General features: G+C 40.2%; 2 protein-coding genes across 3 annotated transcripts in view; both read left to right on the top strand.

Annotated features, from left to right (window-relative positions):
- LOC123974149 (disintegrin and metalloproteinase domain-containing protein 23) overlaps positions 1 to 9,472 on the top strand; it is a 69,977-nt gene extending 60,505 nt beyond the window's left edge. The window contains exons 15-26 of one of the 2 annotated variants that reach the window (XM_046054614.1): positions 85 to 184; positions 287 to 358; positions 451 to 537; positions 632 to 712; positions 835 to 885; positions 1,017 to 1,080; positions 1,217 to 1,322; positions 2,451 to 2,570; positions 2,730 to 2,898; positions 4,188 to 4,299; positions 5,680 to 5,770; positions 7,625 to 9,472. In XM_046054614.1, the coding sequence (XP_045910570.1) occupies positions 85 to 184; positions 287 to 358; positions 451 to 537; positions 632 to 712; positions 835 to 885; positions 1,017 to 1,080; positions 1,217 to 1,322; positions 2,451 to 2,570; positions 2,730 to 2,898; positions 4,188 to 4,299; positions 5,680 to 5,770; positions 7,625 to 7,670 (1,099 nt within the window). In that variant the 3' untranslated portion in view covers positions 7,671 to 9,472. The remainder of the gene's footprint in view (positions 1 to 84; positions 185 to 286; positions 359 to 450; positions 538 to 631; positions 713 to 834; positions 886 to 1,016; positions 1,081 to 1,216; positions 1,323 to 2,450; positions 2,571 to 2,729; positions 2,899 to 4,187; positions 4,300 to 5,679; positions 5,771 to 7,624) is intronic. The other variant, XM_046054615.1, reaches the window with a different exon arrangement.
- Positions 9,473 to 11,281: 1,809 nt separating this feature from the next.
- On the top strand, positions 11,282 to 13,937 carry LOC123974083 (protein FAM237A-like). The gene is made up of 3 exons (XM_046054519.1): positions 11,282 to 11,323; positions 12,038 to 12,404; positions 13,924 to 13,937. Exons 1-3 carry the CDS (start codon positions 11,282 to 11,284, stop codon positions 13,935 to 13,937), a joined length of 423 nt encoding a protein of 140 aa, XP_045910475.1.
- The last annotated feature ends 2,014 nt before the right edge of the window (positions 13,938 to 15,951 follow it).

The raw sequence follows: 15,951 nt of genomic DNA, 5'->3' as shown, positions 1-15,951 counted from the left end.
ACAGTATTTTGAACCATGCTTCCATGCTCATTAATCTTCACCTACAGTTCTAGTTAATTATCACCTGGTTTTCTCTCGCTTCAGGGTCCAACACCCGCGGAGATTCTCCAAATGCAGCATCGCAGAGTACAAAGAGTTCCTTCTGAAAGGTGGAGGCTCGTGTCTGTTTAACAGGCCGACCAAGGTTAGATGCTCATAATTCCGCCCCTCCCTTTTACAAGTCACAACTGTCGTGAATCATGCACGCCTGCTCTATCCTTCAGACTTTAATGTCTTCTTCTGGCAGCTTTTCGAGGCAACAGAATGCGGTAATGGATTTGTAGAAGTGGGAGAGGAGTGTGACTGTGGGGCGAGAGCAGTGAGTTTCTTTTACTTCAGTAAGTCGAGTCTGTTTGTTGTCGTCGTCGTTGTTGTTTAGATGGATGAAGCTCTTTCTCTGTTTATTTTCAGGACTGCTACAAAGAATGCTGCAAGAAGTGTTCCCTCGCCAATGGGGCACACTGCAGTGATGGCCCATGCTGCAATAACACATGTCTGGTATGAGTTTGGTCTTTTCTTAAAGTTTTACAGCACAAAATATTAATTTATACTTCTGAAACCTTAATTTGGACTTCTGTCCTTTCCTTGCCAGTTTTATCCACGAGGTTACAGTTGCCGCTATGCTGTGAACGACTGTGATATCTCAGAGACCTGCTCTGGGGACTCTGGACAGGTGTTCTTGTGTTGCATTTGTTCTTCTTTTGTTTGTTGATTGGTTTCAGTCTGCTCATTCTTTGCATGTTGAAGATAATGTGCATTGTTAAGAGGAAGTATTATGTTTGTGACTGTTTGCAGTGCCCTCCCAACCTTCATAAACAAGACGGTTACCTCTGCCAGGTAAACCAGGTACGCAGACTGATGACATTAGAAAAAGTTATTGGTCCAAAAAGGAGCTGTCATGCATCAGAATAGCAGTTTGGGAGCAGCAAAATGAGTGATTGAATGCATTTACTATGTTATTCTCTCTCTGTCTAAAGGGCCGCTGCTACAATGGAGAGTGCAAGACCAGAGAGAACCAGTGTAAATACATCTGGGGGCCAAGTAAGATTAATATTCCTTTGGTTCACCTCGGCTCATATTAGTGAAGTATCAGAGTATCATCACAGAGACCTACTGTATGAAAAGAGACTTGTGGTAGTCAGTGCTGTGCAGGTCACCCCTCCTCTCTTTCCCTCAGAGTCTGGAGGCTCGGAGAAGTTCTGCTATGAGAAGCTGAACACAGAGGGCACCGAGAAGGGCAACTGTGGGAAGGATGGAGACAAATGGATCCAGTGTAGCAAACAGTGAGTTTCAAAGAAAGACACGTTAAATATACTATGGTATTTCCTCTATACATTTGAGCTTGACATGACGGTGCTTTTATATTTCTGCACTGAGCTTTTGTTCTTCCTTATTCTCTTTTAGTACTGACGACGGAGTAGAGGTTATTTTAAAGCCAACCATTAGAGGGCAACAGAGGGCAAATCACACACATCACAAATTACAGTAACAATGTTCTTAAAAGCTTTTAGTGTATTTTAAGAATACCAGATCAGGCTCATACACACATTAGCTCCTCTTTCAATTCAAAGTTATTTTATAGCGCCAGTTCATAACAGAAGTTATTTCATTGCACATATAGAGCCGGTCTAGACCATACTCTTTGCAATATTGTTTACAGAGACCCAACAATTTCCACCATGTGCAAGCACTTGGTGACAGTGACATGGAAAACCTCCTTTTAACGTAATAGTGACTAATAGTACTCATAATGCAGAGTGGCAGTGGCAGTGTTATACTATTATATATTATTGGATAATTATTATGTAAGCGGTACTATGTTGTTGGTTATGTTGTTCGGATCATATGCTTTGCATGTAAACTCTTAATTTGAAAAGTAACTAGTAACTAAAGCTCTAAATGTAATGAAGTGAAAATTACCATATTTCATCATACAAATTAAATAGCTGTTCTAGGCTCTGGAGACTTAACTTTGTTGCAGTTTGGAGGTTTGTTACATTTTTTTACTTTCAGTATGTTATTGGCATCAAGGCTGACTTACTACATGATTCCAGTTCTCTTAATACATCCATGTTAAATACCAGGGCCACTTTTGAACATTAGAACACTTTCCACAACTGAAACAAAATTTAATGGTTTACTATGGAGGGACAAGTAAATTTATTTATAGAGCACAATTAAAAACATCAAACAGTCAGAGAAATTTAAAAGACAAAAATAAATAATTCAAACAAAAATAAATAGTCAAGGAAGTAACAGACAAAATTAAAGCATATTGATTAAGAGGACAACACACCCGTAAAAAGTTGAGTCTTAAGACAGTATATAAAAGTGATGATAGATGGGGAAGACCTGATGTATGAAATGGAAGATTGGCATCTGCACAGATTGCTCTCTGTTTTCTTTTTCAGTGATGTGTTCTGTGGTTACCTTTTGTGTACCAACATTGGCCGCAACCCTCGCATTGGAATAATGAAAGGAGATATTACCCCGGCCTCCTTCAACCATCAAGGCAGGCTGGTAGACTGCAGGTAAACACATGTGTACAGAATTACTGTTGTTAACAGGAGTTCTGGAGATCACTTTTTCTTAATTTTTTTTAATGATATTTGATTCCCTCCTCCTCTACTCGCCACCTATTCTGTCCTTTTATTTCTCCCCCTTTCCTCTCCTCCAACCTGTCCTCACAGTGGTGGCCATGTTCTTTTGGATGACGAGACTGATTTAGGCTACGTGGATGATGGGACTCCCTGTGGGCCATCAATGATGTGCCTTGACCGCAAGTGTCTGCCTATCCAGTCACTCAACATGAGCACCTGCCCTAGTGGACCTAATGGACAGGTGTGCTCTGACCATGGGGTGAGTCTTCGTGTAAACTAACCCACAATTTACAGTTTGCTATTTGTGTCTGATAGGGCTTAAGCATTGGCTTGGGACGGACATCACTTAAATAAGGCTGTACAATAAATTATAGACAGGTCCTTTATTGAGACATCAAAATAAACTGGGCAAATGCACCCCACTCACTGTAATAATAATTACTCATTTAGCTGATGCTTTTTTACAATTATATATATGTATATGTATATATGTCAAAGGTCGTACGCCTCTGGAGCAGCCAGGGGTTAAGAGTCTTGCTCAGGGACACACTGGTGGATGTCACAGTGGGAATCACACCAGGGTCTCCCACACCAGAGGCATGTGTCTTATACATTGCTCCATCGTCATGTAATGTTTTTTTTTTCAAACTGAAATAACATGGTGGCTGCTCTGGAAATGTGAAATATCTCATAAACAACTCAACAACATCAGCTTAAAATTAGATTTTTGTGAGAAACATTTACTGAATAATGGTTGTTTAAAAAGTTGTTCACAAGGTTTGTAAACTTTAAGAGTTTCATAATCCACTGAACACTCTCCGCAGTTCATGATGTGTTTGATCCAACATGTGCAGTATCTGACTGAGCTCTATCAGTTCTCTGATACTTGCTAGACTTTAGTCTTGTGTCTAGCCTAGCTGATTTGCTAATATCTTCTGTTAACAGTTTATCTATGTCAACATTTCTCACTTTTTTACATTGGAAAAGGACAGGTGTGATGGTTGTTTTGTTGTTGTGTCCAACAACAAAACACACTGTCGTGTCCAGTGATCCATCATGCACATTACCAGCATCGTGGCAGTGAATGCATCCATCCATTAAATGAAATGCATTTATCAATAATATATAATAATATATTTTATATAATAATTAACTTTATTTACAGTGAAAAGTTCATACATTAAATACAACTCAAAGTGTTAACAATTTTCAACAGATTTAGACAAACAAATTAAAAGGTGAGATGAAACACAATTATTAAAATAAATAAAACATGGTGATTACAATGTAGACAAGAATGTAGTAAGTATTCAATAAAAGCAAGTCTTTATAAGACTGAAAAGATGCTGCAAGTTTTGATATATTTCTTAAGGCCCTGTTTTCAATTACTCCAGCTGATTAGACACCTGCTCAGATGGAAGGTGGATGGGCAATGTGAAGATGGCAATGGGGATATTTTCTAAATAAGTACCCCAGTGTGTCAGCACCTTTATTTACAGCTCTTATGTTTCCCTCGTCGCCTCATCTATTTCTGTCTGATCTGTACAGGTGTGCAACAATGAAGCCACGTGCACCTGTGACACCACCTGGGCAGGGACAGACTGTAGCATGCCTGACCCGCCTAAAGAGCCTGAGACCACTCAGGACGAAGTACCCAAGGGTCGGTTTCCATCTCTTTTAACCTCTGGCGTCTGATGAGAATGAATAACACACTTGTTTATGTGCACTTGTTTAATTTAGCCAAGACTCACACTGACTTACTGTTTATGTTGTTCTGCAATATTGCAATGTCATTCTCGGTCATACTGTTAGATCTGAGACAGCACAGATTCTTAGACGTGAGTTTCACAGGTGTAATGGAGGAATGGGGGTCATAAAGACTTTCCATGTAAAGTGGCGACTGAAGGAGAATAAAAAAAGCACTGTTACATTTGTTTAGTTTGCCTCAGAAGACGAAAGGAACACACAGTTCAGCTGTACACGTGATACTTTGACCAAGGGGGGACGGGGGAGGTGGTTAAGGGGGTGGGAAGCGTGTCACTTCATCGATGACTCTGAAGCAGAAGCCTGCTGTATGTTTTTGACAGGGTGGTAATAATGCTCCTTTTCCCTCTGCACAGTGAGCGTGGCCACTAACAGGCTGATAGGGGCAGTAGCAGGGACCATTCTGGCCCTGGGGGTGATTTTTGGAGGCACAGGGTGGGGAATAGAGTAAGCATCTTTAACCCTTTCACAGCTCTTCCTCTCATAGTGGTGCCTCAGTGTGCGGGCGGTCTCGTGAGCCGGCCTGAGCCCGTGTGTGCGTCCCGGTGGCTTTGTGTTTTCTTGTGTGTTGGTGATGACCATATAATTGTCATGTGATTGGATGTTTTCAGTGTTGTGTGATTGATTGATGGATTCCCTCCTCCTCCTCCTCCTCCTCCTCCTCTCCAGCCACTTCCTGTTGTTCCCCATTACTACAAGCCTCTTTCTTCATCCTCCCTCTTCTTCTTCTTGTCCCTTTTCTTTCTCTTATTCTTAGTCGTTATGTGGTTGCTCCTGTGATCCTCTCCTTTCTGGGGCATGTGGGGCATTTAGGTGTATATCAGTCCTGAGAAATGTCCAGTTAAGTGACCTGGCTTGTCAGTCAGTGGTAGGCTGTGTGGTGACTGGGACCCCTAAAAACATTTTCCACTACTCATATTGCAGGCCACATATGCACTTCATCTGTCAATCTCTGTTTAATTAAACCTTTTTAGTGATGGATACCCAGGGTCTAGTCTTCTGCACAACTTTAACAGACAAACCACTGAATCACTACCTCAACTGACACCAGATACATGTAAAAGAGACTTCATTATAACTTCATTATCTTAATGTTACACACTAAAGGGGGCTGAAAAGCATGCAAAATACATTCTCAGATTCAGTCATTTTAATGTAATAGCATACTTATGGTTATGTTTTCTGTTCAATGTGAAATCGTCATTGTTTAGTTACATGTTATTTATATAATAAGTGAGTATAGAACTTATGTCTTTTTCCCCATAACCCTTTACAGGTCCTAGTGCCACCAATCTAATAATAGGCTCCATCGCCGGAGCCATCCTTGTGGCTGCCATAGTGCTGGGGGGGACTGGATGGGGCTTTAAGTAAGCAACACGCCGCATGCCTCTCCTGCTGTTAATCTAGCATCCCTGCTGCTTCTAGACACCAGGGTTTGAGCTCCTGCTACAGAATATGGACCCCAGGGTGGACGATACACAAACATAAAGGATTTTACGCTGAGGTGCACACATGCTTAACATGTATCTGAACCGCTCAACTTCATCCAGTGTGCAGTCCTGGCTGTTGCTTAGAAGAGGATGTGGATGATGACCAAGGCTATAGATTTGGAGAGGCACTGGGCTCCATGTGGGGGTCAACTGTGGATCTGTAGCAGAATCTCAAACTGATTAGACGGGCAGAGCTCAATGCTTGACATGCATGTTCAGTGAAGGACCTGATAACAGAGGGGAAATAATACTTTTAACAGCTAAAAGATATTGATAAGTTTAAATTGTATTTCCCCTCTGAAATCCAAAGATAGACCAGATATCTGTGTAGCCAGGAAATGTACTTTATTGTACAATATTGTTTAATAAGTTTCAATCTACCGCTGATTAGCCTGCTGTCTTGAGCAACAGGGGTGTTACACATCTTAATCTAAATAGGCCAATGGAGTAACTGAGAAATACAATCCTGCAGCCACCATAGCATGCCAGGTAGCAAAGCATCATGGTTGTCACAAAAACAAGAGACATAACAAAAAACAGAATAAGAAACAGAGCATTTCTGCATGTTGACTTGTTGATTTGGAGGAGGTCAGTTCATTGCACAAAGGCTTAGCCAAACCCAGAGTTGTTTGGTCCAGGGTTGTCGTGCTCTCATCGCTTCCATGGTCTTTTTTTCTCAGTACGTTACTGTTTGAGGGTGAGACTTTAAATGGAGTGGTGAGAGCGACACAGAGAGAGAGAGACAGAAAGAGAGAGAGAGAGAGAGAGAGACACAGACAGACAGACAGAAGCCTGGACCTTTTTGTTGGCCGCAGCCTTTGTGCCATGGCTGCCCACACCCACCTTGATGGCCAGGCTCCGCCCTAAAGCAGAGCAGGACTCTCGGACCCGCCCACACCAGCTGCCATTGCTGCCTGCTTCACAGACCTGGTACAGACACGGCGCATTGCACTGCATGAACCACGCACAGCAATAGTGCCACCTTCAACTGGCAACTATTGGAACAGGTGCATGACAGAGTGACAGAAGCCCCACAACAAGCCACAGTACGGGGAGGTTATGCATCACTCCTGTTGTTGTATTTGTCGTTGTCCCACTGTTGTGGTAGTAGTTATTGTTGCTGCTGCTGCTGCTGTGGTTGTCGTTTATGTGGTTGTCTCCTCTTTCCCTCCTCTATAGAGTACATTTTACATTAGATTTTTCCTCCCAGATGGTTATGTTATGAGTGAAACTAATGTCTTTCTCATCAAAACTGGTAATGAGACATGTCTCCTACACTTCTTCACCTTGTGAACTGATGTTGCATGCACAAGCTGGTCAGCATTCGTCTGCAAGAAGGCAACAGGATATTTATATTCATAGACCTTCAAAGCTCAGTTATTATCTTATTTGAAAGTAGACTTTATTGTTTATCATGAACAGGCAAGTAAAGGTTTGTGAATATAAATACATCTGACTGCTTCTTTGCAGTCAAGGCTGAACCGGCCAACATGGACCAACCTTTCCTCACTTTAATGTCGTAAGCATTTTGATCTTGAGGCCCTTTAAAAACTGCACGGGTTGACATGAAAAACATTTTTATTTTCCGCTCTTGAGTATAACAATAGATTAAGAATAAGTTTACTATTGTAAACTGAAGAGATGAGAGTGGTTACTTGTCCAGGTTGCACTAGCTGTGTTACAGACTTGATTATAGCACACACTGACTCCTGTTTCTTGTCTCCTCATAAGAAATGTGAAGAAACGGCGATACGACCCCAATGCCTCAGCCATTTAACCCAAGGAGAGGTGGCAATCACAGATGGACTCCTCCAAGGCTTCCTTAGTTGGCTAACTGACAGCTGGACTGCACTTATTGCTGCTGATCTTTGGCATTAGATTTACTTGAAAAAGACATAGTGGACATTTTAACAAATTCCATCGTAGTGACATTAGACATGCAGCCTTTTCAACTCCACCTCACCCATGTAACAAACCCACCTTGATCTCTAGAGTGACAGAGCTCCTCTTCCATCCTTTAGTGCCAGTGCACAGGCGTTCAGGCGGAATCCACACCACTCTCTCACCTGGCATGTTTATCCGCACAAAGCGTGCTGCTTGCTGGCCCCCTGGCATGAAGAGCCCTCTGTGCAGGGCTCTGCATGGCTACGAAAGCTATGAATATACTGCAAAAAACATACAAAGAGAAAAAAAACAGAATAATCTAATGCAGGAGGCAGCCTCCTTCAAAACTAAAGCCAGTGGAAAGGCAGTTAAAGCACCTATAGCTCATGTTAAGGTGCTGTAGATGATAAAGGAGGCTGCATGTGTGGACCCATAAGGGCAGTGCAGACCACGCAGTGAATGCACATGCACAAACTTGTACATAAATAAGGAGTTCAGGTTTGGAATTAACAGCATATTTTACAAAGACATCAATTGCTTTTGTTTTTTTATCTTAGCATGTTGTATAGCGGGTGTTTTTTGGCAATGTTATTGAAAAAAACTGCAATAGTGATTTGGGCCAAAATTGTAATAGCACGCTGTACAGCTTCCTGTAGTTGTCCAGGGTGGAGGTCAAAAGTTCCACGAAAGCGGACAGAGCGGCTGTGGTGACAAGGAGAAGCATGTCAGTTCTAGAGGGATTCAGATTAATATCACGTCAGATTAACGTCACAAGACTCCCCTTCCCCTTCCTCCCCCAAAGTATCTTCAACAGTGACTCAAAAGCCAAAGAACCAATCATATCAACATAATGGATGTTGTTGTACACAGAGCACTTTCCCCTCTGTCTGCAGCCAGTGATGCCTCTCCTACTGCTGAGGGCATGAAGTCGGTCCATGCAGCTGTCCAGCCAGGTCTCACGTAACAGTCCTCATCAACACCCACTATACTGGCTTAACCTTTTGCTCTCATAAACTCTTAGTAGAAATCAAGTTCAGCTCTACTGGAAACGCTGCATGCAATCACTATACTGGGCTTATAATTCTATATGGGAGTCCCCAAAATCTGCAAGAAAAATATGCTACAAAAGATAGGTGCATGTCAACAACAGAAACATTTAACTTTTATTTACTATGCAAAGAGAGATATTGCACAAAAGTATGGGTAATAATGATATCAATGTAGACATGGAATTACAAAAACCTCTGCTAATCAGCTAATTTTTGTATTTGGCCACTCCCACATCTCGTTTCACTTCGCTTCAACATGCTCAAACTATGAATGGACAAATAATAATAAAGATGAACTGAATTAATATTTCCAATGAAAAAGCGAGAGAGCACCCTTTTACATTTATGGAACTGAAAATCATTTTTGTGTGTTTTTCATCTGATCTGATATTTTTAATCACACACATGCACACACACACCCACACACACGTACACAAACACACTGTATGGTGCCTGTGCATATTGAGGCCTGAACAGTTTCCTTGTGCAGGGCTTTTTATTTCCAGTCCAGCTGATAGTTGGTGTGTTCCAGGTGCTGCCATAGCACTGGCATCGTTGTAATCCTCCATGTTACTCATTGTCTGGTGTCCCTCTCTCACTGCATCATGTACAGTTGGACCGATGAATAAACTACTGACAAATTTTATCAGAGCGTTTCTGTGTTTTTTCATGCCAATCTAAGACAGCAACTGATTAACTTTTAATTTATCTAAAGTTATCTTGTCAAACTATTAAATAAACTTTAAAATGTACTGAAGAATGTTTATATGGGAAATAATTGCAAAAGAAGTTAATTCTTTTCATATGCACATGAATTAAATTATTATTTAGATTTTTTCAAGTTAACTGATCTCCACAATCTCTCTATGTACCCCCTGGCAACTGCAGATGTACCCCCCTCAGGTTAAGATACCCTTGGTTGGGAATCACTTATCTGTATATGACCAGGATGATAAGTGTATGGAGAAAAAGATCTCTGTGGACCTGTCTTCGAAATGTTCCTCCTTCATAGCACATTAAACAATAATTCTCATTTAATAATAATAATTTGTACCTTCCAGACGTTTTTCCTGTCCTGAAGCATCCTAACTTTACATCAGTATTAATATGAAAATGGTATTCATTTAAAGGTTATAATTTAGGCCTTGCAGCGAAAATTGTCATAAAAAAGTCTGCTTCTTTGCGTCATCAGAAGAATGAATGCCTGAGTAACAAACACACCCAGTACATTTAGTGTTGGCCTCTCACTGCGCAGGTAATTATATTTGAGATCAGGTATGCATGTGACATTTCAGTAAAAGCATAGAATGTAACTGGTGCACCACTCACTGGAACACCGTTCACGACTGAGCTTGTTTTTACAGAAAGCAGCACCACCCAAGTTTCTGATGTCAGATTGCTCATGTAAACACATAAGCACAATATGCCTTTTTGCCCCTAAAGCTCTGAATGAAGATTCTGTCACTTGAGGGTACCGTTACAAAAATGACTTTTTGTATATATTTGAGCCACAAACAATTTAATTTCCGTAATGCAAAGGAATCAAAACTGCAGAAGCCTTTTTTACCATCTTCAGTTGAACTTTGAAAAAAATTCACACAGAAAGAAGACTGTGGATTTTGTGCCCCATTTCAGTGCAGTCGCACTAAGAATAGACCTCTACACAGCCAGTATGGAGAGGGAGAATGATTACAGCAACAATTCCACATGTTTGGTGCACATATGAGCATGTAGAGCTGGACTGATTAGTCAATGAATCAATAAGTCAACCAATGGATAATTAATCCATAACTTTTTTAATAAATTTAATTTAATAAATTATTGCAGAAGACATTTTTCAAGTACAAATGCCAAATGTGTTAATGCTCCAACTTATCAAATGCCAGGGCTCTACTTTTCCTTGTCTTACATTACGATATATTGACTATCTTTGGGTTTTTGATTGTTATTTGGACTATTTTGGCTCCAGGGAATTGTGACATTGTGACATTTATCACTATTTTCTGATATTTTATACAACAAATAAATAATAGATTAATTGAGAAAATAATCAGCACATTAATAAGGAAAATTAATAATGAAAATAATCAGTTGCAGCCCTGAGTCTGTCCTTCATAAAGGTAAAATACAGTTTATCTTGCTGTGCAGGATCCTAATCTGTACAAGGCAGCCCTGAGAAATCCATTTAATCATATTTTCTTAATTTTTGGATAGTATCATAGCAAGGAAGCTCCCGCAGGAGATACTTTACATCATTTACCAGTTGGAAGAGTCAGTGGAGTTCCTCCTGGTGACTATAGGTTGATCAGTGTGTACAGAACAAACCTCAGATACGTCCTTCCTATTAACACATCACTAAACAATAACCTCTCATTTGAAAAACAATCATTCCTATCCTTTCAAGGGGCAATCTAGTCTAGCATCTTGCTCCTGCACGGATTAAACGTCTCGCACAATGCACAGTAACGCAACATTGGAAAGAAGAAGATCTGGGATGGTAAATGACATAGACTATTTGATTCCATGAACGCGATTAATAGTCTCAAGAGCAACTTAGGCTACAAATAAGGCTGTAGGCTATATAAACCACAACAACACATCAATAAACGCGACAAGCAGTAGGCCAACGCAGCTCGCAGAGGAGGGAGACACTGACGTCAATTAAGAGCCAACACATCTTTTCAAAACTCCAATCAACACTATAGTCTTTTAGTCGGCCCAGCTTTAGTGGTAAGTACATTTTTCATTGCAAAATTCTTAAACTGCTCTTTATTTAGGCTACATTTATAATATTATTCATATTTGATCAATATATTCCGTGTTTCTGGTTAATTACAGGCCTAATCTGCATATTTGGATTTGCAGAACAAATGATTATTAACATTGTTATTAGGCTATTAGCCACTATAGGGTAATTAACCATTTTAGACCTTATAATACAGAGTCAAACATATAAGCCAGTGTTAGGCTATATGTTTGCAGATGTAGGACCTATTCTTCTGAAATTTTATTTTGAAGTTTATAATAGCACCCACAATAGTGGGGGGGAAAACATTTGTTCTGAGAGAAATGTGTGTGTTTTATGAGTTTTAAGGGGATTACTGAGCTACTAAAATTGCTAAATTAGTAATGAGGCTTAATCAATTTTGTTGCTCAGCCTTACTGATAAATCAATAGTGGATACAGCTGACCTGTGTTGTGTCCTCTGCAGATGGTCCCAGTGCACCTGAACATACCTGTGGCCACGGTGTTTGTGCTGAGCTGCATGTGTGCCGTGCCGCCGCAGGGCCAGAAGCCGGGTCACGGGGACCCCCTGACGGCCCACCGGGCGAACCCGCAGTGCTGGGACTCCTCCTCGGCTCTGCTGCTGGAGATGCGCTCCCCGAGGATCGCTGACACGGTGCCCGCCTTCTGGGACCTGATGGTGTTCCTCAGGTCGTCAGAAAACGGCAAACACACGACACTGTTCTGGGACCTGGCTCGGGTCTTCTGGGACATCTATCTGGACTGCGTGCTGTCCAGGAGTCACGGCCTTGGGCGGAGACACATCACCGCCGTACACTCCCTCATTACTGACAGTAAGAGTCCAACCTCACACACACACACACACACACACACACGGCCCATAGATCAGTCCTGTCTCATTTTGTTTATCATTATTGTCATGTTTTGGTCATCCTATCACTTAAAACTAACTAAATAGGCTACTGAGTATCAAGTAGGTGTCTGTTTTACTCATGTAGACTATTCCCATTTCATGTCACTTTATACATTGTTCCTCACCTATTGTTATTTTAACATTCACTAGCAAGGACCACAATCAACGGGTATGATTAAATGATTTATTGAGTAACAAACAGAAGATGTATGAAGCTTGCAGTAGCTGAATAGACATTAGAAAGCGTTGTGGGGAAGCTACGATAGGGAAATCCGCCGTAGCACCCGGGCACGACGGACCCACTATAAACCTATGGAGAGGAGGAAGGAGATCAGGAGGCAGGACAGAGAAAGGGGTGGGGGGGAGGGATGCAGGATACGAGGGCGAAGGGGAGGACTTAGGACGTGTGGGTATTTATGGAAATGCTGGCGATGACGCGCTTGAAACTCTGCTAATTAGCACCACTTAAAAAACTTGTAATGAACTGATGCATTAATATAGATTAAACTACTCAACAGTATATAAAGTAGCAGGCACAACTTTAAAATGCTGCTTACATGTTAATGAATTCGTAATAATATTCTAATCATATACTAAAAACACTAACAGGAGCCATTCTGCTGTATAATGAGGACTTTCGCTTCTTTATGATCATACTTTTGGTATTGCATCTTAACTTTTAGGAAATCATTTGTACACTTACTTGTACAGAAGACATGTCTGATTAGTTTGGAGTAGTTCGAGCAACACTCATCTTTAAAGTGATTTTTGAATAATGTATTTTGCAGTGTATATTGAAATTATACTTGAAATTTAAATGTTTTATGGCACAATTTGTTTTGTTATTCAAATGTTAGAAAAAGGGCTACTCCAATACTTAAATTCAAAACACTATGAACCTGCTGTTACTCCCACTTTTAATACAGGGTTTGACACTAGACAACAACATCAGCTATTAAGTTTTTTCCGAATTTTGTGAAAGTTTGTTTGAGTAATATTTAGTTGCAAAATCTCCATTTTCAATGTCCAGAAGTCAAAAAGCAACTGGATTTTCTGTTTAATTTTGGAGACAGCAAGTTATCTTTAACATATGTCCTATCCTATCCTTAACATCACAAATAATAAAATTAATACACTGAATATTCACACACATTCTGCATATCAAAAAATATAAAATCAAACTCCTGATTTCTGCACTTAAAAGCGTGTGAATTTGTGCTGCGATTGAATCAGACCTGTGAAACGTGTGCAAACAAAAATATATGTTTTGTGACATATGTATACTTTTGCACAAAGTACTCAAGTCAGTAATAACTTTAAGTCATGACAACATTTTAAGTGACATCTTTTCTGCTCCCACATTATTATTATGTTCCATATACTCCACCCTGTTCACTCAAACTCATTTTTGATATCTTTGGTTACTCATTGCTTTACAGAATCCAATGAATAATACATATAAATGGTGATGTAATATTATAGATTAACATAAAACCTAAGTGATCCCTGGGAGAAATTCACAAGCCACCCAGCAGATAAAGTATATGAAGTAGTCGAATTAAGCTCCACCTTTTCCAGCTGCAACATATATACATATATATATTATAAAGCAAAATAAATAGCTACAGTTAACAAATTAATTTCTATTTAATCAAATGTATTTTATAGGAAAAAGGCATTTTCCACATGGGGTAAGATAGCAACTCTATGGTGTGAAATCACTTTAATAGGTGCAAATTACAGATAAAATGAACTACAGCTAGCTGGTTAAAAGCAAGGGGAATGTAGACCTATGTTGTAGATGTAAACTTATGTTGCCTTATGTTATTAGCTTTCCTTTTGTTTATTTCTCAGACTTTTAAATAGTGAGGTTGCTATGAACTTCATTAGCAGAAAGTCTGAGGTAAAACATGTGCATGCCAGCTAGCTAGCTGGAAATGTGAGCATATGTGAGCTTATAGCCTCAGAATTTTACCTGAGATTTTCTGTGAAGTTGTTAGTTGGCTAAATGGGCTCTCCACTGTCTAAATAACATCTAACTTTCAAACGATCAAGGGGCACGGTGACCGATGGGGCATCTTACCCCAAACATACTAATCTAGCATTTTACTACTTTAACCAAAAACTATAAAAATCTTTCTCTCTAAATAATTGCATAACTTATCTTAATGTAAATATACATAAATTGAACACTTATTTCAACTTCAGTCAGAATTACTTTGATCAAATAACTTAACTTCAATTTTTAGTTGAGTGAGACTGGGGACAGCCAGAAGAAATGGTGAAGGGAAAAAATTGTGACATTTTGTGGGGTCTTTTTAGAATTACCATGGGGGGGTGTCTTACCCCATGTTACCCTACATTATTCTGAAATAATCTGCATAATGAGTACTTTTACTTTTGGTACTGTTATGACCCCCTGTTGGTCTGGGGGAGTGGGGGCCATACATATATAGGCAAAACTGGTATAGATCTTAAAAAGGTAACTTTTATTGGTAACCCGGATATGCAGACAGGTAATAATAAACAAAAGGAGGGTGGATGAGGGTGCTGTGAAAATAACAAACCAAGTTAAAATAAAGAGGTCCTCAAAAGGAGGCCTGTACCTATCTATATATTTAAACAGGGTTAATTCTTGCTACAAAAAGAACACAAAGAGCACAGCACCCACTACACCTGATGAAAACTAACTCAATATTAAACAAAAATACTAATTGAATTTCTCCACTACACACAATGTAGAGCTAACAAACAAGGTATGCGAATTGTTCCACTAAACACAATGTACAGCTAACAAGCAAAGTACACAGTCAATACCAGCGGCACACAAGTCAATAGGCGGTGACAAGCTGCCTCAAGCAACAGGTGGACTCTCCTTATGAGCAGGAGGTAATCAATGTGGTGACCAGCCATTGGTTGAGCGGGAACAGAGGGAACCAATAGGTGGGACTGAAGTCAACACCCCAGAAACCAGGAAGTAGGCGGGTCTTCATTCCACAGGGACACAGCCTACTTGGTAGAGGTGAGACAGAAAAGGGGAAACACAAATGTGACAGCGACAGCTATGACAGTACTTTAAGTGTATTTTGATGCCAGTACTTTTACTTAAGTAAAACATTTGAATGCAGGACATTTACTTGTAGCAGGCAGAGTATTTCTACACTGTGGTATTGTTATTTATATGTACAGGATCTGAGTATTTCTTCCACTTCATGGATTTGCCTCAGGTCTTGACTCTCTCATAAATGTTTTGCCATGCTCAGCCTGTTTGTGTGTGTGTGTGTGTGTGTGTGTGCGCATGTGTGTGTGTGTCCTTTACAGAGTCCATCAGATTCAACAGCTCAGGAGCAAACTCTGAGGCGTGGCTCAGTGTCAGAGTGAGACGCAGAGGACATATCAAGACCCTGAAGACCAAACCCAAATCAAATACACACTACCACAAATAATTTGTAATATTTCCAAGTTGA

This window comes from Micropterus dolomieu, linkage group LG07 (genome assembly GCF_021292245.1).
Source record: "Micropterus dolomieu isolate WLL.071019.BEF.003 ecotype Adirondacks linkage group LG07, ASM2129224v1, whole genome shotgun sequence".
NCBI lineage: Eukaryota > Metazoa > Chordata > Actinopteri > Centrarchiformes > Centrarchidae > Micropterus > Micropterus dolomieu.
The sequence above is the reverse complement of the archived record's forward strand: the minus strand, read 5'-3'. Positions and strand labels throughout refer to the sequence as shown.